The sequence below is a fragment of the Tamandua tetradactyla genome, chromosome 6 (assembly GCF_023851605.1).
Source record: "Tamandua tetradactyla isolate mTamTet1 chromosome 6, mTamTet1.pri, whole genome shotgun sequence".
NCBI lineage: Eukaryota > Metazoa > Chordata > Mammalia > Pilosa > Myrmecophagidae > Tamandua > Tamandua tetradactyla.
The window spans coordinates 7,843,862-7,869,118 of NC_135332.1; the positions used below are offsets into that span (position 1 = coordinate 7,843,862).

General features: G+C 37.9%; 1 protein-coding gene across 5 annotated transcripts in view; it reads left to right on the plus strand.

Annotated features, from left to right (window-relative positions):
* Positions 1–25,257, plus strand: part of CEP112 (centrosomal protein 112) — a 587,527-nt gene that overhangs the window by 45,930 nt on the left and 516,340 nt on the right. For 3 of the 5 annotated variants that reach the window (XM_077163631.1, XM_077163632.1, XM_077163629.1), the window contains exons 5-6: positions 6,772–6,865; positions 8,656–8,733. The exons of 1 other annotated variant lie outside the window; for it this stretch is intronic. In XM_077163631.1, the coding sequence (XP_077019746.1) occupies positions 6,772–6,865; positions 8,656–8,733 (172 nt within the window). The remainder of the gene's footprint in view (positions 1–6,771; positions 6,866–8,655; positions 8,734–25,257) is intronic. One more of the 5 variants, XM_077163630.1, reaches the window with a different exon arrangement.

Here is a 25,257-nt window from a genome sequence, read left to right on the forward strand (position 1 = left end):
GGGTCTTCAAAATCTTTCTGAGGGCTTAAATTGCCTTGCAGGTGCACCCTTGAAATTTTGATGCAAGTCCGTGTTTTAACTGGAAAAACCTTGAATTTGATCTTTGCCCTGAGATTATTGCTCACTTTGAATCTTTTGCTGACTGAAGAAGCTGAGTGTGAAAAATATAAGTTCTGAGTTGGAAATATTTCCTGTAGATACTGCTTGAAAATTGAACCTATTTTTACCTTTTCCTATGCAGCTAAAACAAACCATGTAGTCTTTTCAACATTTTACATGGAAATCTCTTTAGCTAAATTCACAAATTCATGAATTATGTTTTCTTTTTTTCACATTACCACAGGTAACAATATTGCCAAACTTCCCATCTCTGCATAATATGGGTTGCCTTTTTTCCAGCTTTCAATAATATTTTCCCCTCTCTCCTTCCAGCCTTTACAGTATATTTGAGGAACTTCCAGCTTCTCCTGTTCTTAAAGCTAATAATACATGTTTTAGGTTTTTGTTATGCAGCATCCAGCATCTAGGAACCAGTTTATGTTTTGTTTATTTATTGCTGAGTAACAAACCATCTTAATGACTCATATGACAATGATTTTGTTATCTTTATTATCTACTGGACTCAACTAAGCAGTTCTTTTGATCCATGTTACTTTGTCTGGGCCTCCACTCATTTGGGAACTTGACTGGTCTTGTAACATTGACGATCGCTCACTCATATAACTGGCACTTTGGTGGTAGAGATGGCTGGCATGCTGGGCTCTCTCTCCTTGTGGGCTTTCCTTTCCAGGTGGTCTCTCCAGCAGGGTAGCTGGACTTTTAACTGATTGCTTGAGACTCCCAAGAATGTAAAAGAGAAAGCTGCCAAGCCATCTTAAAGGTTAGGCCTGAAAGTGGCAGAGTGTCATTTCTGTTGCATTCCATTGAGTAAAGCATCACAGGCCCAGTCCAGATACTATATGAAAAGGGGCTGTAGAAGGCCATGAAAATTGGAAGGTGTGGTTCATTAGGGCCCATATTTAGAGATTAGTTACCATATGTCCCTAGTGGATAATGAAGACATTACAAATCATTTTCAAGCCAGCATGAACATGATTTAGGCCATGTTTGTTTTTTTTTAATTTAATTTATTTTGTATTGTCAAACCAAAACAGCATACAAACATGAACATTCTTAACATACAAGCATTCTGTGTATGGTGTACAATCAATGGCTCACAATATCATCACATAGTAGTATATTCATCACCATGATAATTTTTTAGAACATTTGCATCACTCTAGAAAAAGAAATAAAAAGAAAAAACTCACACACAGCATACCTCTGATCCCTCCCTTTCATTGACCACTAGTATTTCAATCTACTCAATTTATTTTAACATTTGTTCTCCCTATTGTTTATTTTTAATCCATATTTTTTACTCATCTGTCAATATCATAGATAAAAGGAACATCAGACACATGGTTTTCATAATCACATATTCACATTGTGAAATTTATATCATTATACATTCATCTTCAAGAAACTGAAAAACAGCTCTACAGTTTCAGGCCCTTCCCTCTAGTCTTTCTAATACACCTTAAACTAAAAAGGGGATATCTATAAGATGCGTAAGAATAACCTCCAGGATAACCTCTTGATTCTGTTTGAAATCTCTCAGCCACTGACACTTTATTTTGTCTCGTTTCTCTCTTCACCTTTCTGTTGAGAAAGTTTTCTCAATTCCTTGATGCTGAGTCCCAGCTCATTCTAGGATTTCTGTTCCACATTGCCAGGGAGTTTTACACCCCTGGGAGTCATGTCCCTTGTAGAGAGGGGGTGGGCAGTGAGTTTACTTGCTGTGTTGGTTGAGAGAGAGATATAGGCCATGTTTTTGAGGCCATGTCTATGGCCTTTTCCTTTCCTAGGCATGAAGCTTCTTATAAGCCACAGCTTTTGGACATGGTCACCAGCACTGTTTTTTCTGCTTCCTTTCAAGACCAGGAGTACTCCATTCCAGCTGCTGGTTTCTAGTGTGAGACTGACTTTGCTCTCCTACTTCAGGTAGGGAGCTTTTATTGCTTCTTACTTCTTAGGAGTCACACTTTCTGCTTTCTCTAGTTGTTTCTGGAAATAGAGCCTGGCTTAATTTCAGTTTCCATCCTTTGCATTGCGTTGCATTTTTGTCCTAGCCAAAACTGGTATCATAAATTCATTTTTTAAGGTTCTTTTCTGATGCAGTCTTGATTGGCATTGGCACTGCTATTTCTTTAATTTTTATTTCCTCAGTTTCTGGTTTATTTCCTTCTGGAATGTATTGATTTCTGTTAGAGATTTTGAATCTATCTTCTTTAGCTCTTGTGTTTTCGTTTATTACATTCATTCCTCTATTTTTTTGTGTGCTTTTGGATAATTTCTTGAGCTGGTTTCTAATTCACTGATGTGGTTTTCTGTTATATTTAATCTGCCATTGTCTTCTACAATTGTAGTTTTAAAATTTATAATCATGTTTTTCATTTGTAAGCAGATTTTTGTGATTGCAGCTTGTCATTCCCTTTTTACATATGAAATGTCCATTTGAACCACATTCAGAATGCAAATTAGATATACATTTTTGAAGTCTCGCTCTTTTTTTTTTGCAGTAAGTTTCTTTTGTAGGAGGTTACGTGATTGGTCTTCCTTCAGGCTTTTAAACATTTTTTGTCTTATTGGTTATCTCTGTTCATCTTACAGGAGCAAGTCTATATTTTTCTAGAATGTGGAATCAAGATAGATACTGCAAGAATGTTTCTTGGCTCCTTTTGAAATATTTTAGCATTAGGAAGAAGTAAAACTCCTTAAGAGGAGTAAAGAAGTATCCCAGGGAATTTAACTAATGTATTGAAGCTTTTCTTTTCTGTGTTAGTTTTGACACCCTGAAATTAATTGACCCATAGTCCCCCTTTTCTAACTGGCACAGGTACCCTAATCATGAGTTCACTATGGTCGTACCTTCTTACACCAGTTGCAGGCTGTCCTTATGAGCACTAAAGCTTGCTATTCTGTATGACAGCCAGCACATGCTACCTTTCATAAACAGGTTTATAGGATTGAGCTTTGCTCCTCATTCTCTGCCTCATTGTTCACCCTGACCTCCAGCCCTTTCACCCAGAATCTGAGGGTGACCTCCAGCCCCTTCACCCAGAATCTATGGCTGTTTGTACCTGCTTAGAATTCCAGTTAATTGTTTCCAGTTGGAGACAGTCCCATGGCAAGAAATGATACTTGTGTGCTTAAATGTCCTATGTTTCTTGTGCCATCCAGATTTTAGCCAGGATACTGACCCCCTTCTTTAGTTGGCTCAACTGCCTTCACAAGGAGTTGCCTTCACATTGCCTCTGTTTTACTTGGCCTGCATTGGATGGAACATGGTTTGGGGATAACATAATGAATTTGGTTTTGAGCATGTTGAGTTGGAGGTAGGGCTGTTAAATTCGTATTTACCATGGATTTGAAGGCCAAGAGAACAATCTGGGCTGGAGATGTAGATTTGGCAATCAAAGCTTCTCCTTATTTGAAAAACTAGTAGTTTATTGGATCATTCAGGGAAAGCATATAAAATGAAGAATAGGATAGAGGCAGAACCTGGGACTACACTGGGTATGGGGTCAGCAGAGAAAGAAAGGCTAGTGAAGGTTACTGGGAAGGAGATTTCTGAAGAACAGGATGAGAACTAGCAAAGAATAGTTCTGTGGGACCAGTGATGCAGCATCCTTAAAATCCCATGCCTGATATTTTAGGGAGACCAAGTAGGTTAAGGACAGATTGTGGCTCATTTGCTGTAGCACTAGGAAATCATTACTTACGGCAGTTATAGAATGAGCAGAGTCTGACTTTGTAGTTGACTGAAATGTATATGGCAGGTCAGGACGTGAATCCAAGAACTTTTTTGAAAATTTATTGTAAAGGGAGAGAAGTTGATTTGTTACAGAAGGACAACTACAAGTAAATTAAAAGGTTGTGTTGTTTTGTATATGCACCTTGTATAATAAATAGTTAAATGTTTCAGGCCTCTTGTCCTAGTTTGCTAGCTGCTGGAATGCAATACACCAGAAACAACGGCTTTTAAAAGGGGAATTTAATAAGTTGCTAGTTTACAGTTCTAAGGCTGAGAAAATGTCCCAATTAAACTAGTCTATAGAAATGTCCAATCTAAGGCATGCAAGGAAAGATACCTTGGTTCAAGAAGGCCAATGAAGTTCAGGGTTTCTCTCTCAAGTGGAAGGGCACATGGTGAACACAGTAAGGGTTTCTCTCTCATCTGGAAAGGCACATGGTGAACACGGTCAGGGTTCCTCTCTCATCTGAAAGGGCACATGGTGAACATGGCATCATCTGCTAGCTTCTTCTCCTGGCTTCCTGTTTCATGAACCTCCCTGGGAGCTTCCTTCATCTCCAAAGATCGCTGGCTGGTGGACTCTCTGCTTCGTGGTGCTGCAGCATTCCCTGCTCTCTCCGAATCTCTTTCATTCTCCAAAATGCTTCCTCTTTTATAGGACTCCAGAAATTTATCAAGACCCACCCAAATGGGTGGAGACATGTCATCACCTAATCCAGTTTAACAACCACTCTTGATTAAATCACATTTCCAGGGAGATGATCTGATTACAGTTTCAAACATACAATACTGAATAGGGATTATTCTGCCTTTATAAAACGAAATTTAGATTTAAACATGGCTTTTCTAGGGGACATACATCCTTTCAAGCCAGCACACCTCTTTTTCAGTAATCTTTTCTATGAGAAGAATTGCTTTTAATATTTAAGCGTTTTTCAATTTTTAAGAATAGTGCTTTTTATGATTGTTTAATGTATTCTCACAAAAGAACAGGCCAGTGCTTAGTATCATATATCAGGTTGCATCTTCCCAGTTACTGAGCTTTAAATGCTTTCATCAGCTTAGGCACATTGGCGATGAAATTATTCTCAAAATATTACTTTCCTATTTTTTTCTTATTTGCTTATAACTATGTAGACATCTGGGATGCTGAGTAGGAGTATAAAAATTCAATAGCTTTTAAAATTTAAAATAGTGTTTTCAGAGAGTTTACATTATTTAATAACTAGCCTAAGAATATTCTGCTATCAGAGTTACTACCCTCAAGCATACTCATTTTTATCTTGCCTTTTGAAATAGGTTCTGTCTTTTGGGAATACTAAGTATGGCCACAACTTGTGAAGGATATCTTTGTATGGTTTGTGGTTGAAAACTGATGCCTTTAATTCATTTCATGTATCTTAAAGTCAGAGAGGCAGCTTTTTGGAGAATAGATATTCATAATCATTGAAGTTTCATTGAAATAGCTTGAATAAAAATATATTTAAGAAATTCAAGGCTAAAGTAGGCTGTTCGAGAATGGTATTTTCTTTTTAAATTACAAGGAAAAACATTTATTGAGAGCTTGTTATGTGTCAGTAATTTTGTACTCAATATCTTGTTTATTCTCACAATAGCTCTAGGAGGTAATTATTATTATTTGCATTTTATAGGTAAAGAAACAGGTTGTGAGGGGGACGCATCTTGTCCAACGTTAGACAGCTTGACTTGAAACTTCATGCCAGGCTCAGCCAGACTCTGTTGCCTCTTACCCCGGGGTTGGGTATCTCTTGGGTACATGATGCTGTGACTGTACTATTTGACGCCAGAGGTGCACGATGAACCTTGAAGTATCAGTTTTACACCAAGGCTGTTGTCATCATTGATGGTGGTGGTTGGGGAAGTTATGCCATTTAACCATCATGTTCATATTAGACATTGTATTAAAACATCATGTTCCTGTTAAAACAAATATATTATGGAGAAGAGCACAGAATTTGCCAGAATCTTTGGGATAAAACAAGAGCTGTCCACAAAATTTTGCATTGATGCTGGATGTTTCTCTAAGCCTCTAGACTTGCAGGGATATGATCTCTTAAAATAATATTTTTTTTTTTAAATTTTCTTGTGGTGACATAAATGTAATACAATTCTCTCATTTTAATCATTTTTACATGTACCATTCAGTGATATTAATTACATTCACAATTTTGTGCTACCATTACGTCCATCCATTATCAAACCTTTTCCCCACCTGACAGAGAAACTCTGTACACATGAGAATGGTATTTTTATACCATATTTTATTTTGGAGAAGAGTTTTTCTTTTTCCTGTTTTCAAAACCATTTTCAAGCTTAAGCTGGTTTTGTGCTTATGCTATACTTACCACATTTTATCCAAATTAAAATGGTGTACTTTTAACTTGAAGACTTTTGTTATTTCTGTGGGTTCTTGCATAGTTTCTAATTAATTCACACTTTAAACTATATGAATGATTTGTCTTTTTTACATTTTAAGACTTCATCTTGATATAGAATGTGAGTCCAATGACTCACATTCTAAAAAGTTAACTTTTTAAAAACAAGTATCTTCTCTTAGGTTATATGCTTTATTTTCTCTCTTCTTATACTTAGGAAAAGTGGAAAGAAGAAGAAAAAATTTAAATATATTGTCCTTCTTAAAAATATCATATATTTGTGAGCAAGTATGTAGTGTTTAGGTGTCATGTCTTATAGTTTAATCTAAATGACATAAAATGTGAGAAATACAGATGGTTATCATTTTTATTTCTTTTTTCTCTGCCATTGATACATCCTTGCTAATATAAAAATTCACTCAATTCATTTATGCAAAAAAAACTGGTAATCCTAGATTTGTTTACCCTTGTGTCCTGTGAATCCCCCGCATTCTGATTGTTAATATTTTGGTTTGTTAGTAGGGGACAGTACACTGGGCAGCTCCGAATGAGATCACATTCTATGAGTCCAACCTACAGAGAAGATGGACAAAATATTACCCCAAAGATTTGTGTAAGACCAGATTTTATTTTTATTTGTTTTTTGTTTGTTGTTTTTAAATAATTCCACAAAGTTTAGTTTCGTATTGCCTAAGTTCTGATGATTTAGACAGTGGATAAAATCAGAAGAGTTTGGTAACTATTCTGAGGTCAAAGAAAGTGATGTTTTTGGTATATTCCACAGGATTCCTTCTTTCTCAAATGATTCTGAGGCATCATGTTAATCAGTGTGTTGTTTCTTGTGTGCATTGAAGAATAACTTTGAAAAGCTTTGTTTTTTAGTTGTTTTCCTTTTCCTTTTTACTTGATGTATACAAATGTCTAGATATGTGATCATAAAATTAAGAAGCAATTGGATTAATTTGTAGTGAAGTAGGGGATGCTGCCTTTGTGATGAAGCTCAACTGTTTATATCTTGAACTGTGAATACCTCTCTTGCTTTTAACTGTTTAACGTAGATTTGGTTTGAGCAGGGTGCTAGTGAGCATATTTGTTTGCTCAGTACAGCCTTTATTGCCTGATTGGCTTGTCTTGGGTTACTTATGACTTTAAGTTACAAGAGAGAAAAAGTGTGATGCATGGCTGTCGGAGCACATAGTTGTAGCACATATAGTTCTAAGTGGTATTCATTGCATTTTCTCCATGATAGTTTGGTACTTAAAAAAATTAATAAATGGGTAGCAAGTTTTAAATGTTTGTGAATCTACTGTCAATAATATTTACTCAAAATAAAACAAGGCAGGTACATTTTCTTACTTAAGAAGTTCTTGTTCACAAAGAAAAACATACAAAAAGCAGAGGATCACAGGGAGAAGCAATAATGAATTTTAATATTGTATACAAGTAAAGATATTTAACATTTCTTAAATAGAAATTTGGAAACTTAGTGAGCTACTTTTAGTGCACTTTCATCATTTCAGATAATTTAAATGACTTATAGGTAAATGAGTTTATTTACTAGTAATGAGGTTTTCTAAAAGAATAAAACTAATGTACCAATAAATTTAATTTTAAAATAGAATTTTTGGACCGTAGTATAATCATTATTTTACCCAGGTTTACTTTTCTAAGTTTTTAGAGCTTTCAGATCCTTGCCATTTCTGAGTATAGATCTTTGGCTGTCCTCAGCTAATTGAAGTTTTAATCTGGTTTGATAAATGTTTAATATTGTAAATTACATCGGATAAAAAAGTATGGAATTTTTATTTTTTAATAAGTAAAGAGTCAACATAATTGTGTATTTTTCATGATGTGACTCTGAGGCCTATTTCTCTTTTTATTTGGTATATGAATGAGAATTTAAGAACAAAGAGCTTCTTGGACATCAACACAAAACTTCCCTGTTAACTAATTTTACCAAGAATAAATAATACATCTTTTCAAGTGTTCTTCCCCTACTCCTCCCTTTAAAACTACTGTGGTATACCACAATTAAAACTTTTTGTAAAAGAACTTACTGAGCAAAGTCTGGATTAATTTTTAAAGTATTCTTTTGATGTTTTTTTTTTTTTTAATTAGTTACTGTGTGAATGTATTGTGAAGGCATCTCATAGCCCTAAGCAGCTATAATAAATAGTCATTACTCAGAACTGGGAACTCTAGCTCAGTTGTAACATAATCCTTTCCTCTGAGGGCAATGTAGCAGTACCAGAAAAAGCTCACAAAACTGTCATTACTCCAAATGACATATGTTTGGTCCTAATTTCTTTCTTCCATTCCTTCTTTTCTCTTTTCTTCCTTTTTTCCATTCCTTCTTCCACCTTTCCTCCCTTTTCCTTCTCTTTTCTTGCTTTTGTGTTTCAGGAAGTTCATTCGAAAAAATCTGCTATTTCTTTGGATGACAGTGACATTGAAGCTCGCCTTAATAGTTGGAATCTTGGGGTAAAAAATTTGTTTTATATATGTATATAAATGTGGTAAAATCATATTGTATTTGGATGGCATTCAAACTAAGTTAATTCTGTTCAGTGAATATTACTAGACATTAGACGATTAGTACTTACTGTGTTAGCACTGAGAAGGATTTTGAGTAGCAAAGGAGAAATAACATTCCAGAGAAGCACAAAACAGTCCTTGCCCTTGAAGAACTAATTTTCTTGGTGAAATGAGAATATATACATAAAATAGTTAAATAGCAATTTAAAACAGTAAATGATGAAATATCAAAATGAGTCCTACAGAACATAAAGAATTGGGGGGCAGCGAGGACTCAGGGAAGCAAGGTCAGTTGGGTCAAAAACTCAGGGCGATTTCATGGAGAAGCAACCATTATAGACAGTCATCTTCATGTACAGAGGCTGAGGGGCATGAGGGATTTGGGTAGGTGAAAAGGAGGGTAGGTAGGAGTTCATGGCAGACACAGACATGGAGAAAGGTGTGGTGGGGTAAGTGGACTGTTGTGACTCGATCTTTGGGATTTATGTAGGGGATTAGTGTCAGCAGGCTGTGTTGGAGATTTGAATGTTAAAGTGAGGAGTTTAGCTTTTATATTATAAGCCATAGTGAGCCCTGAAGGTATTTTTTTTCTTTCCTGTTTTCTACTTTACATATATGCAGCTTAAAATGCTTTAAGGAAATGAAAAACGGTTTAAAACAATGTCTTCGTACTTTGTTATTACAAAAATAATTTGTAATTTGAAAAATATAAAAAAATCAGAGGAAGAAAATGTTTCAAAATCTTAACACTTAGAAGAGTGTTAATGTTTTGTTAAATATGTGTGTGTGTGTGTTTGTAAAATTGAACATTTAAACAAAACTGGATTGTATTACTGATACTGTTTTATAATGTACTATTTTAAATCTGATATGATAACTAGAATTCTATAAACATGAATTTTACTGGTAACATTAACTGTTCTTTTGGAAGAATAGTCCATAATTTATTTATGTATTCTGCTATTTTTAGATATTTATGTTGTTCTCATTTTGTTGAAAGAATCTTTACATATATATATATATATATATATATATATATATATATATGTAAAGTTTTTTAGGTAACTTTACAGCTTTTGGTACATTGCCCTCTAGAAGGTTTGCACCAATTTATTTTTCAACCAGCAGTACATACGAGTGTCCGTTTCCAACTTCTTCACTGACATTAAGGACTATTATTTTTGAAAACCCAAAACTTTCCTACTAATAATGGTCTTTAATAAAAGTAGTGCTTTAGGAAAATTGAATTGGTGGAATTATGAAAGTTATGTTGGATGGGGTAGAAATGGAGAAAGGGAACCAATTAAAAGATGTTTGTAGGAGACCTCTTGTTAGTGATTTCTGGGAAGATGAAAAGGATAGAAAGGACAACATTTCGAAGAGAGTAAGGAATGCTTCAGTGACTGATTGGAAGGCTTAACAGAAGAGCACCTTAAAGTTTGTTCTGGGAAAAGGGAATGTTGGCTCACTGGTAGTTAATTGGCTGTCAGATGGGGGAAATCCATATTAGGAGTTTAAAAGTTTTATTTTAGACTGGCTGAGTTTGACAGGATGGTTAGATTTATAGGGGAGTTCAAGGCTGGGAGCTTCAGGAGACTCAGGCCTGAGGCATATTTTCGAGTCACACTCTAGAGGTGGTGGTTGTAGCTGGAAGCCTGAACAGTTGTAGTCTTTAGAGAATACAGAGTGAGGAGGACTGGTGAGCAGAGAGGCTTATGGGACAGCCACAATTAGGAGGTTCAGAAAGTGGGTAGGAAATGAAAGCAATATGTGGCTCCTGTTCATTTTGATAGTATGTTAATGAAAGAGAAGAGAGAAATAACATCAGTTACGAGAGGGAAGATTGTAAGTCAAAGGGAAAATATTTTCATTTTGAAGGGACAGGAGAAGTTGCAAGTGGAGGGAACTTCTCAGTTAGCATGTGAGAGAAGAGCTCAGGCAGTCTCTGAGAAAGACAGGTTCCTTTTGGCAAAGAGCAACTTCAAAGTAAAAATAAAATCCGGAGCTATCCTTTTAAACCTGCCTTTGCCCTTAGCCATTTGAAACTTCTGATGTACATTTCCTAGCAGTAGAGTGCTTTCCACGTTAGTTAACTGTTAGAGGATTAAACCTTTCATTTGTGTGATAAAGTTAAAATAAAACATCTAAAATATTTTGTGATAATGCCATAAAACTGGGCCTGCCTGCGGTTTGTTCTCACACTTTTATCGTTCAAAGAATATATAACAGTGTAAAATATGTCTTGGACTTTTATATATTTATAATATATATATATATGCATTAATCAGGCTGTATATCTCTTGATCACAGTAGAATAATTTGAATGTCTGGTATATTAGAGAGCTTAAGCTTTGCTTTGATTTTAGTTTTGAATGAGGATGAATCACTGACTTTTTTCTTCTTCCTCTGAATGATTGGTTAACAGCTAGAATTAGTTTTTATGTTCCATACCATCATTATCAATACCTTCATTCTTTAAATGTTCTAGAATTTGAATTTTCTAGTTTTTTAAAAAATATATATTTTTCCAGATATGTTTTCTCTGTCCCCACGTCAGCAATGTGCTAATATTTACTCTAGGAATACATAATTCAAGTGGAGACTTGTTTGCAAAACCTAGCAATTAAATTATCCTCCCATTTTATTATTTTTTTCTTAATCTTTAACTTTTTCAACCTTTAGTTTTGAGGAATCTTTATTGCGTTGTTAATATATTACACACGCGCGCACACACACACACACACACATTTCATGCATTACTCTCTAGACCACAGGAATGGCTTTCTGAATTGTAGTGCTTGTGGGTGCTAGCTATTTTTAACCTAATTTGAGTGATTGCATGGATGGAGAATTTGGAATATTCTGTCTTTATTCAGTGATTCATATATCACAGTGAAAACATTTTATGTGCACCCTTTGAGCAAATCTTTAAACATTATATTTTGTTTCTCCAAGTTTATTTTCTATTTTTATTTTATAATTAAGTTAATTATAACTTAGGATCTATGTAGGGAATATAGTAGGTTATTTTTATATTAACTAGGATTATTTGTAGTCTCATTTATTTTTAAAATTGCTACAGTTTAAGACTGTAGGAAAAAAGTCAGTGTTTTGGTTTCCTAAAGCTGCTGAAATGCAGTATACCAGAAATAGATTGGCAAAGGGGATTTATTAGATTACAGGTTTAGAATTCTAAGGCCATGAAAATATCCAGATTAAGGTATCAACAAGAGAATACCTTCACTCAAGAAAGACCGATCATGTCCAGGGTTTCTCTGTCACATGGGAAGGCAGATGGTGATGTCAGCTGTCCTTTTCCCCTGGCTTCTGGTTTCAGATGGCTGTCTCAGATTTTGGTGTCTCCTGAGGCGTCTCCTTCTGCATCTCCCTATCGCTGTATCAGGTTTCATCTCTCTGCTCTGATTCGGCTCTTTTAAGGACTCCAGTAAACTAATTGTGACCCACCTTGAGTGGGTGGGTCCACATTTCCATGGAAATAATTTAATCAAAAGGTCTCGCCCAAGCAATAGGTCTGCTTTTCTGGGACACATGACATTTTCAAACCAAAACACAGAGGTATGTTTATCTTGATGTCTAAAATGTGCTTTTGAATGGTTTTTTATTTTAAAATTGGGATGTATACCATTAATATTCAACAAAACTCACAACTGTGACAAAAATTAAGCAGGTGCTTATATCCTTCCCCCCATTTTATTGATACATAAATAGATGGGAAAAAGTCAGTTTGCTGATACAGTTGAAAACTTCACTGCATGAAACTTTTGAAAATGTAGTATTAAAAATGACGGTCGCTATTGACTGATGGCTTAACAAAAAATGACCATATATAGAAAGCCCAATTTTAATCTTAAAAAAATTATTATTGTTATAATTGAGTTGACACTATTGAATGTTTATTTTGAGATCTTAATTTTGTTGTCTCTTCTTTTCTCATCTTTTCCTTTCATCCTTTTGTCTCTTTTCTTTTTTTCTTTTTTCTCTTTTCTTCTATTTCTTCCTGAGTCCCTATTTTAGTTTCATTGCAAGTATAGGGAAGCAAGTTGTGTGTTTGCCAGTTGTGTAGTGGGAATGGATAGCAAAATTCCCAGAGAAGCCTGTCTTTCTGGCCAGGGGACTGGGATAAATGTCAGGGAGAGGGTATAGAGAATCCTTTTTCTTTTTCCTTTCCTTGTCTTATCACTGGGCCATCCCCAATTGAAGAACTGTACTGCTGTGTACAACAGCAGCAGTTTGGACCCATCCCTCTGGATTGATAAAACAGGAAAAGGCATCCTTATTATTGCAAAGAGAGTGGGGGTGAGATTCCTGTAATTTTTTTCTCTTTCCTTTTGCCACTTTCCCCTGAGGGTGGATCCTGTCACATGGAACTGTGTGAGTGCAGGAAATTGAAACTCTAAGGGAACTCCATCTTTCTGGCCTGTGGTACTGGGAAATAAGTCCCTAGAGGCTGAGAGCATGGGGGAAATTCAGGAGAATGAAGAGCAAGAGAAAGGGATCCCTAATTCTGCAGGTGAACCAACACAAGTGTGCATGTATGGAACATCCAGATAAGCGTAGTAACGCTTAGAGAACTGAACTATGATTTAAACTATTGCCCTAGCTCCAGATCAAATCTTGCATGTTGAGCAGACCCAAGTGGCATAGTAAAGGATTCAAACAGGGAACTGACTTTGGAACCACTGCTCACAGAAGGAGAAATGGAGGAAGGGAAATTAGTGAGTATTTTTAAATGAATTAAAATGAAATTAATTGAATTAGTACAGGAAAAAAAAACAGTCCATAAGAACAGAGAGATCAGAAGCTCCCCCAAAGAAACTGAACTTATTTGAAACAGAATGTGAGAAAATGAAGCCTAAGGGCACTGTAGAAAACAGTGGAGAGTTTGGAGGTAAACAAATAAAAGACTGTTAGCCCCTCTTAATTAAGAGCAGTAATCCAAACACAGGCCAGCAAGTTCACTAGAGAGGGTCAGGGAAGAGACAGCCGAGAGCCCTCTGCTAGGTCGTAGCAGCCCAAGGACTGGCCTTCAAAACTATCCCTACCTGAACTTAGTTGGATCAGACTCGGGAGCAATTTAGACCCAAAGTATCATAGAAAACAATAGAGCAATCAGTCTGCAATTACTGGAGCCTAATAGCTGGATGTGAGACCAAAGTCAACCAGCAGCTTAATAGAGAGATCAGGGAAAGAAACAATTGGTTAAGAGAGCCCAGCTGAAAGCACTGTCATCTCCCATCCCTGGGTCATTGTGTGCATGCCCAGGGCTGCACCCTCTGAGGAGTGGCACCAAAGGCTTCACACTGTGGGGTAAGCAGATGCTCACTAAACTGTCCATGTCACTAAAGAAATAAACAAGCAAACAACAGGGGGGCGGGAGTGGGGAGGTGGGTAGTGGAATCAGCATCCAGAATTGGTACTATATATACTTCCAAAAAATGTCCACTTTTCGGCAAAAAATTTACAAGATATACAAAGAATCATGAACATATAACCCATACAAAGCAGAAGAATCAGGCAACAGAGACTGTCTTAAGAAGGGCCAGATGTCAGATTCCACAAAACTTCAAAGCAGCCACTATAAATATGCTAAAAAAAAAAAAGCTAAAAGAAACAAAGCTTAAAGAAGTAAATGAAACTATGATAACAATGTCTTACCAAATATATAATATCAATAACAGAAATTTTAAAAAAGAAACCAAATAGGGTGGTGCAACAGTGGCTCAGTGGCAGAATTCTCGCCTGCCATGCTGGAGTCCAAGGTTCGACTCCTGGAACCTGTCTATGCCAAAAAATAAGGAAACCAAATGAATATTCTGGAGTTAAAAGGTACAATAACTGAAGTGAAAAATTTACCAGAAAGGCTAAAGAGCATATATGAGCTGTCAGAAGAAAGAATCCAAGAACTTGGAGACTGATAAATATTATACAGTCTGAAGAATAGAAAGAAAAAAGAATGAAGAAAAATGAACAGTGTCTCAGAGAAATTTGGGACACCATTAAGTACACTAACATATGTGTAATGGGAATATCAGAAGAAGAGAAGAAAGATAAAGGAGCAGAAAAAATATTCAAAGAAATAATGTTTTACAGAAAACTTTAAATTTTGATGAAAAACATGAATCTATATATCCAAGAAGTTCAGTGAACTCCAAGTTAGTATAAATACAAAGGAAGCCACACTCAGGCACATCATAGTAAAAATGCTGACGGTCAAAGACAGAGAAATCTTGAATGTGGCAAGAGAGAAAAGAAAAAATCTCCTAAATCATTACTCTAAGGACTGTCTAAAGAAACTAGTAAAAGAAGAGCAAGTTAAGTTGAAAACATGCTGAGGAAGGCAATGATAAAGATAAGAACAGCAGTCAGTGAAACTGAAAACAAAAAGGCAGTGGAGAAAATCAGTGAATGCAAAAACCATAGCTCTGAAATGATCAGTAAAACCAATAAACTTCTAGTCAGACTGACTAAGAATAAAAGGAAGATGTTAATATCACAAATGCAAGATGGGCTGTCACTACAGACTCTACAGGTGTTTGAAGTCTAATAAGGGATTACTACAAACAACTCTGTGTTATATATTTGACAACCAAGATGAAAAGAACACATTCCTTGAAAGATGCAAACTATTAAAACTTAGTCAAGAAGAAATATATAACCTGAACAGTCCTAAGAGTATTAAATAAGTTGAATTTGTAGTTAAAACCTTTTAACAAAGAAAACTCCAGGCCCAGAAGGTTTCACTGACAAATTCTGTCAAGCATTTAAGAAATAAATAGCACCAAATCTCCACAATCTCTTCCAGAAGATAGAAGAAGAGAAAACTCATTTTTATGAGATCTGTTTTACCTTATTACCAAATCTAAAGATGAGAAAAATATTTTCAGGTCCTATATCCATATTGTACACAATATATAAAGAATTCTCTAAGCTCAACAATAAGGAAATAACCTAATAAAAAGATGAGAAGATACCATAATGAGATATCACTGCAGGTCTAGTAGAATGGTTAAAACAAATTCAAATCTGACAATACCAAGTTCTGGTGAGGATCAAGAGCAACTGGAACTCTCACCTCCTGCTGGTGGGGATACAAAATGGCACAGACGTTTTGGAAAACAGTTTAGCAGTTTTTTAAAATGTTAAGCATACATTTACCATATAAGCCAAATATCTCACCCCTAAATATCTACCCAGGGGAAATGAAAGCCTATGTTTACAAAAAACACCCCTGTATTTATAGCAGTCTTTTTTTGAGGGGGGGGCGGGTAGTGGAAAGGGGGGGGTCGGTAATTGCTCCAAACTGCAAACAGCCCAAATGCCCCATATCTGGAGAATGAATAAACAAACTGGTACATCCGTGCAGTGGAATACTTCCTAGTAATAAAAAAGAACTGAACTATTGAGTCACTCAATAAAATGGATGAATTTCAAATGTATTATGCTAAGCGAAGGAAGCCAGATTGAAAAAGAATAAAAGCTATGTGCTGTTTGATTGCATTTATATGATATTTTAGAGATGATAAAAGGATGGAGAACAGATCAGTAATTTCTAAGGGTTAAGGGTTAGGGTAGAATTTGGTTTAATGGGTGTAAGGAGCACCAGGGATTTTTTTAAAGGTTTGATGGAACTGTTCTCTTTTTCTATTATATTTTGATGGTTGCACTATGCATTTGTCACAGCTCACCAAACCATATACTAAAAAATGTGAGTTTTTGATTTAAAGAATTTGAAAAGTGACTGTGTGTCCGCGACTTCTCGCTCAGCTTCTGGTCCCCGGCCGGCGGAGGGAATAGGAGGGAGAGAGAGACAGACGCAGACAAATCCGCGCTGGTGAGAAACACAGATCCAAGACACGCAGCAGTTGTAAGCACAGACCTTTACTGGAGTTAAGCTTGCATTCTCTGTTACAGGTTCCGCGCGGGCGAAATATCCCGCGGGGGAACAACCTCTATGCGGCCGTCAGGCACGGCTCCCTGTGGGTCGTCTCCACCCACCCCGTCCGGGTAACCTCTTATATACTGTGCCCAAACCCAATAGGTTAGTGCCACGTATACAGAGGTGATTGCAAGATAGGGTTGGTGGGCGTGTGCGTCATTTGCAGAAGCAGGATGTGAGCGCCATCTTGGCTCACTCGATGGGCGGGGGGAACTCTAGAGCAGGCTGCAGCGTGTCCACTAGGCCAAACCCGGAAAGCGGCTCTCTACATCTCCCCCTTTTTGTTTTTATAAGAGGCATGGTCCGTAGACCGTATTCTTGTACCCAGTGTCTCTATTGATGATGGTGCTCCCGTGGGCCTGAGTGGCTCACAACATAGTTTGGTGCTTTGGGGAGTCTGGACTAGGCTCGCGTCATCACACGACGGAGCCTCTGGCACCGACCAGAATGCTCACCTCATATAGAGACCGGAGAGTCCGTGAACTGGATACCACGTGACTCCTCCCTGCAGTGCTTCGCCTCGCAACTGGGTCAAGCGGGGATTATGAGAGCGACAGCCAGGGCATAGGAAACGCTGCGGAGGCCTCGGTGCAATGGCTAGAGCCAAGCCCAGTCTGGCCAGGACTGCGGCCGCAGCTCCACCGTCGAGGCGGCTAGGCGCGCAAAATTAACAGCCTCTGGTGCCTAGCTAAACACGGGTAGTGGCCAGGGAGCCTGCAACAAACCTTGCTGACAAGAGCTTTGCCCCAGGTGATTCAGACGGGCTATCTATCGAGGAGGGACGCACACCCACATTTGACTGGGAAGACATAGCTAACATGGTAGAAACACGTAGTTGCTGTTGTGTCTGGAACAAGCGTTCTAACAAACATTTAACAGTGACTAAGCCCACTAATAGTCCCACTGCCACGAGAATCCAAGTAGTCAAATTGGGCCAAGAGAACCATGAGGTGACTCGGTTCCACAGACTTTGTACAGTCTCGCCCAGTTTGGAAAGGTCGAAGGCAACGGGGGTTATTAAAACTGGTCCCCCTTCTAAACAATCGAAGGGTGACCGGCGCTTTCGTTGCTATCTCGTCAGTCGCCGCCGTCATCAGCAGAGTTGGAGACCGGATCTGGTGGCTCTGGTTGGAGGCTTATCAATTTTCTGGGCAACAGTTCCTTGGCGTCCTCGGGCGACGTCACGGTTCTCACCAGTCTTTCCGGAACCCACACTGGTTGACGTCCTGGCTCCTGGGGAAAAACACAAACAGAGCCTCTGGCCCAGCTGAGCACTGGGTCAGGGCCTTGCCATTGTCCTGACAGGACATCCTTCCAACGGACTAGACCTCTATGTGGAGGACTCGGAGTGGTGTGCTGTAGGGCAGGTGTCATTCCTTGTGCATTTTCATTTAAAAAAATTGTACGTAAACAAGGCTATAGACAGTTGAGCCTTTGGGGACAGGCCGTGACCTATTCCCCCTTTCTGTTTCTTTAGTAAGTCTTTGATGTCTAAGATGAAAATAGACCAATGCTCTGGCAGAGCTGAGAGAAGGGGCAACCCCATCTGAACAGGTCCTAAGGACTCCATGCAATTATTAACGGCTCTTAAATCATGTAACAATCTCCATCTGCCTGATTTTTTCTTTATGACAAATACGGGTGTGTTCCAAGGCGATGTGGAGGGAATGATATGGCTCTCTTTTAGCTGTATAGACACTAGAGTATGCAATGCTGACAGCTTTTCTTTTGGTAAGGGCCACTGAGGCACCCACACCGGGGTACTGGTCTTCCACTTTAGTTTTATAGGTGTGGGTGGGAGTCTCCCCTCAGTGGCCCCTAGGAAAAACCCAGGCCTCGTCTGTCAGAATTGGAGACAGCTTGTATAGGCCTTGCGCGCCCCTGCAATGAGGCTCCTAAGCCTTTGCTGGGGACATATCCCATTCTTTTTAACAAGCGCTTAGAAGTTGGAGAACAGCCACTGTAATTACCTGATTCGGCCACCAGAGGGAGCCCGTGGTGAGGGTTTTTGGTGAGATCACCAAAACCATTCACCGGAAGCCGCCGCGTCCCTGCAGCAGGCGCTGGCGGAGCGGAAGGCTGCGTGGGTGAGACAGGGGGCCTCTCCCAATCGATTAACGGAGGCGCATCCGCACCTTCGGTCTCACCGCTATCTGACTCAGAATCAGAGGTGTCTGAACTGTTGTTTGACTCCGGCGGCTTGCCCTTACAGGAGCCGTCCGCAGACGAAACTGACTGAGTTTCTTGGAGCGCGTGCCGTGCCTGCAGCAGGGCGGAAGACGGACTTAGGCCTGCAGCATTCTCCGCCTCAGGGCAAGCACGGACGGTTTCCCAGATAGGGACCAGGATCGGGTCCATACAAAGGCCCGTCCGGAGCGCCCGTTCTATGTCATTACCAAGTTTTAACCAAGAAGGCAGACTAAGGCTCCCGGAGTGGGCGAACCAAGGTGCAAAAGCAGCAACATCGTCTAAGAACCGCAGGAGGGAACTCTTCCTAACCGAGATACCCCACTGCTTCAAAAGGGTCTTTAAAGGAGCTAACAAAGGTGAACTTCCTGACTGCCCCATGCTTGCAGTCGGCACTGTACTTTAATCAATCGGGGAGCTCTCCCGATTCACTGGGGCTACCTGAACGCCCACAGCCCTTAACTCTCACGTAATAAGAAGTACTCACCTTCTCGCGGTGATCAAGCGCGGGAAGTCCGCTGCGAACTCAAGAAGCACGTCCTCACCAGCTCGGGGAAAGGCAGCAGAAGGGTTCCCCGTACGGGCCACCACTTGTCCGCGACTTCTCGCTCAGCTTCTGGTCCCCGGCCGGCGGAGGGAACAGGAGGGAGAGAGAGACAGACGCAGACAAATCCGCGCTGGTGAGAAACACAGATCCAAGACACGCAACGGTTGTGAGCACAGACCTTTACTGGAGTTAAGCTTGCATTCTCTGTTACAGGTTCCGCGCGGGCGAAATATCCCGCGGGGGAACAACCTCTATGCGGCCGTCAGGCACGGCTCCCTGTGGGTCGTCTCCACCCACCCCGTCCGGGTAACCTCTTATATACTGTGCCCAAACCCAATAGGTTAGTGCCACGTATACAGAGGTGATTGCAAGATAGGGTTGGTGGGCGTGTGCGTCATTTGCAGAAGCAGGATGTGAGCGCCATCTTGGCTCACTCGATGGGCGGGGGGAACTCTAGAGCAGGCTGCAGCGTGTCCACTAGGCCAAACCCGGAAAGCGGCTCTCTACAACTGTGTTTTACTATTACCCATGAGAAGTCACCCATGAGGCAATATATTATCTCTTATGTACACTATTATCATTGTAAGGGCAAAGGAAGAAATCAGTTTTCCTCCTGACTTGCAGTAGAAATATCTTTTTTGTTTCTAACTGTACCTTAAGGTGTATATTTTTCATTTATAACTGTAGCTTAAGACGAGTGAATTACCTGTAAGCTTAGCAGAGCAATTTCAGTTTCTGAATATAGAGTTTTCCTGCCTTAAGTTATTATTTGCCTTGAATTACTTTTTTGAAAGAACTAAAAAAAAAAATGCTTTGAGATGGGAGAAATTGCTAATGTTGATGTTTAATTTTTGAAATGATGGTATGGCGGTTTCTGAAAGGGAAAGGAAATATATTAGAGAAGAGAAACCAAGTAAGAGAATAGAATATAAATGCGTTTTTTCCAAATACCCATGGGATATATAGAATTGATCTAATTAGGGCATAAAGAAGTTCTCAGTTAATGCCTCGATTTTAATAAAAGTAGAAATTAACATCAAAAGAATGGCTCTCACTCTGAGTTTTCATCTGAAATTAAAAACAAAATACAAAAATGCTTTTGAATAGCTGTGTGTAAAAAAAGGTAATTAAAACAGATTGTGGACTGTTTAGCAATGAACAATGGTGAACATTGATACAGAATTTTGTGATGTAGCCAAAGTGATGCTGAGGAGAATGGCTATAATCTTAAAACAGATTTTAGTGAAATAATAAACCAAACCAAGCCAAAGCAAGCAAATAAACAGAAAACATACCCTACCCTCACCTCCCAAAACCAGTAGAGCTGATCAGTGAGACAGAAGTTGGATTTTTTCAAAGAACAGTAAAATAAAGAACTCTGTTGCCATCAGTGTGATCTTGGAACAAGAGAACGGACAAAAAAATGATGTGAAGAATTGAAAATAGATCATAACAGATATTGAGATTTAATTATAGGCAAATATTATATTTGCTGGCTTATAAAATGGATTTATATGTAAGAAACATTATAATTATCAAGGAATAATTGGTGGCTACTTTTTATCACTCACCCTTCCTTTGTCTTCTTGCAACTGAGTGAAATTTTTCTTGATATTCTGTTCTCTTTTAGAGGAATGTGGGAAACCTTACTTTTTGACTTAATATGCATCTGTTCTTGAGAGCTGCTTTAATCACTTACCTAGGGACAGGTGTCTTTGCTGGTATAGCAGATACTTAAGTCATTTCAGATAAGATGTGCCATCTAAGGAGAGCCCAGCCCAAGTTGCTGACCCACAAAATTATGAGCCAAATTACCTGGTTGTGATTTTAAACCATGAAAGCTAATTGATAAGTAGATACTGTCAGAGTTTTCCGTAGAGGTTGTGCTAGTTTGAATCCTCACCAGCAGTGTGTGGCAGTTCCTGTTCCTCTGTGTCCTCTTCAACACTTGATATTGTCTTTTTTTTTAATTAAAATTTTTTTAGCCAGTCTTGAGAGTGGATAGTGGCATTGCAGTATATTATTTTAATGTGTTTTCCTGATGACTCATAAAATTGAATGCCTTTTCGTATGTTTATTAGCAGTTTGGATAAGCCTCTGAGAGGGAAGTGACTATTTAAAGCTTTGCCCATTTTTCTGTTGGGTTGTCTGCCTTTTTTCTTATTAGTATGCAAGAGCTTTTTATGAGGTCTTTTGCAATATAGTAGTATAAACATTTTCTCTCACTTTGTTGTTCTTCTTACTCTTACATGTGTTTTTTGAGGAATAGAAGCTTTTAATTTTAATGCAGTTCATTTAATCATTTTCTCCCCTTTATGGTTATTACTGTCTTGTGTCCTGTTTAAGAACTTTTTGACTATGTTTATGTTGTGAAAATGTTCTCATCCAGAAGCTGCTTTGTTTTACCTTTCCTATTTAGATCTAGAGTCATCTAGAAGTGATTTTGTGTATGCTATAAGGTAGGAAATTAATATGTATTTTTTGTTCTTTGTATATTCCCAGGTGACACTACCATTTATTGAAAAGACCATTCTTTTCCTTCTGAACCACAATGTCATTTTCACATAAATCGGATGAAAGTACATGTCTGTTTCTATTCTGTTCCTTTGGCTTATTTGTTTTTCCTGTGCCAGGGGACTGTTTTATATCTGTATTTTATTTATGCTCATTAATTGTTTGTTGAAAGTTTGTGGATAAATTGAGTAAGCCTCCATTTGCAGTAATATTTTTGTGGCAAAACTTTTTGCAGGTTCTTATATATTGACTTACAAGCATACTTCTTTCTGGAGCAAAATCAATTTGAAGTTGAGGATCGAATTTATTTGTGATATTGTGAGAGATTTGACAGTTCTCTTGACTGGTGCTGTGACTTGAGAACATTTATTTTAGTTGTGTTACTGGTAATATATTGCTTGATAATGTCCTTTCCTTTAAGATGGCTAAAATACAGATAAAATGCCTTTTTATTTTTCTGGAAACATAGCAGTTTCTCTGGAAACAAAAGTTGATCAACTTTAGTCTATCAGCGAGTATTTGCTTATGTCAACGTGACAAATCCTGAATAATTTGGAAAAGAATGAATAAAAAACAGAATTTTTAACAACCAGATGAACCTACAAAACAAAATAAAATGTCAAAAGTCAGTTTTCATCAGAGTGCATTCAGATTTCTGTATTCGTGTCTAGTCTAATTTATTATATATATTTTATTGTTGTGATTCTAGTTGGTGCTTAAATAGGAAATGTTCAGTTGTGTGATTTATTTGTGTTACTTGAACTTTATTACTTTTGGCTTTATATAATATTTTGTTAGACTTTCATGTTTTGGATAAGTCCTTTTTTGTCCTCCATTTTAGTCATTCTTTTTTGTGGCATTCTTTCTTGAGATATTATGAGAGAACAAGGAGTTTTCTAAAAGAGTATGTTAAAAGTAAATGTTAAGACTGTTTACAGGGCAGGCCACAGTGGCTCAGCAGGCATAGTTTTCGCCTGCCAGGCTGGAGACCCAGGTTTGATTCTTGGTGCCTGCCCATGTTAAAAAAAAAAAAAAAGACTATTTACAGATTGCTTCAAATCCATGTTACTTGTGGATTACAAGGTGGGAACTTTTAATTTCAAAGCACATCTGGTGGCTGTTACAAAATCAGAAGATAGATTGCTTATTTTCCCCAAATATACTCGAGAACATACTTTACTATGAATAATTCCCCTTGTATATATATCAGAAATGAATAACAATAGAAGATTGGTAGTTTTTTACAGTGTTCATTGCTGTTTTCAAAAATTATAATATCCTTTTTCCATTTTTTTTTTATTAACGGAAAGAAAAAAATAAAAGAAATTAACACAACATTTAGAAATCATACCATTCTACATATGCACTCAGTAATTCTTAACATCATCACATAGATGCATGATCATCATTTCTTAGTACATTTGCATCGGTTTAGAGGAACTAGCAACACAACAGAAAAAGATATAAAATGTTAATATAGAGAAAAGAAATAAAAGTAGTAATAATAGTAAAAACAAACAAACAAACAAACAAACAAAAAAACCCAAAAAAAACCCTATAGCTCAGATGCAGCTTCATTCAGTGTTTTAACATGATTACTTTACAATTAGGTATTATTGTGCTGTCCATTTTTGAGTTTTTGTATCTAGTCCTGTTGCACAGTCTGTATCCCTTCAGCTTCAATTACCCATTGTCTTACCTGTTTCTAACTCCTGCTGGACTCTGTTGGCAATGACATATTTCAAGTTTATTCTCGAATGTCCGTTCACATCAGTGGGACCATACAGTATTTGTCCTTTAGTTTTTGGCTGAACTCACTCAGCATAATATTCTCTAGGTCCATCCATGTTATTACATGCTTCATAAGTTTATCTTGTCTTAAAGCTGCATAATATTCCATCGTATGTATATACCACAGTTTGTTTAGCCATTCTTCTGTTGATGGACATTTTGGCTGTTTCCATCTCTTTGCAATTGTAAATAACGCTGCTATAAACATTAGTGTGCAAATGTCCGTTTGTGTCTTTGCCCTTAAGTCCTCTGAGTAGATACCTAGCAATGGTATTGCTGGGTCGTATGGCAATTCTATATTCAGCTTTTTGAGGAACCGCCAAACTGCCTTCCACAGTGGTTGCACCATTTGACATTCCCACCAACAATGGATAGGTGTGCCTCTTTCTCCGCATCCTCTCCAGCACTTGTCATTTTCTGTTTTGTTGATAATGGCCATTCTGGTGGGTGTGAGATGATATCTCATTGTGGTTTTGATTTGCATTTCTCTAATGGCCAGGGACATTGAGCATCTCTTCATGTGCCTCTTGGCCATCCGTATTTCCTCTTCTGGTAGGTGTCTGTTCAAGTCTTTTTCCCATTTTGTAATTGGGTTGGCTGTCTTTTTGTTGTTGAGTTGAACAATCTCTTTATAAATTCTGGATACTAGACCTTTATCTGATATGTCATTTCCAAATATTATCTCCCATTGTGTAGGCTGTCTTTCTACTTTCTTGATGAAGTTCTTTGATGCACAAAAGTGTTTAATTTTGAGGAGTTCCCATTTATTTATTTCTTTCTTCGGTGCTCTTGCTTTAGGTTTAAGGACCATAAAACCGCCTCCAGTTGTAAGATTCATAAGATATCTCCCTACATTTTCCTCTAACTGTTTTATGGTCTTAGACCTAATGTTTAGGTCTTTGATCCATTTTGAGTTAACTTTTGTATAAGGTGTGAGATGCGGGTCTTCTTTCATTCTTTTACATATGGATATCCAGTTCTCTAGGCACCATTTATTGAAGAGACTGTTCTGTCCCAGGTGAGTTGGCTTGACTGCCTTATCAAAGATCAGATGTCCATAGATGAGAGGGTCTATATCTGAGCACTCTATTCGATTCCATTGGTCGATATATCTATCTTTATGCCAATACCATGCTGTTTGACCACTGTGGCTTCATAATATGCCTTAAAGTCAGGAAGTGCAAGACCTCCAGCTTCGTTTTTTTTCCTCAAGATGTTTTTAGCAATTCGGGGCACCCTGCCCTTCCAGATAAATTTGCTTATTGGTTTTTCTATTTCTGAAAAATAAGTTGTTGGGATTTTGATTGGTATTGCATTGAATCTGTAGATCAGTTTAGGTAGGATTGACATCTTAATTATATTTAGTCTTCCAATCCATGAACACGGTATGCCCTTCCATCTATTTAAGTCTTCTGTGATTTCTTTTAGCAGTTTTTTTGTAGTTTTCTTTATATAGGTTTTTTATCTCTTTGGT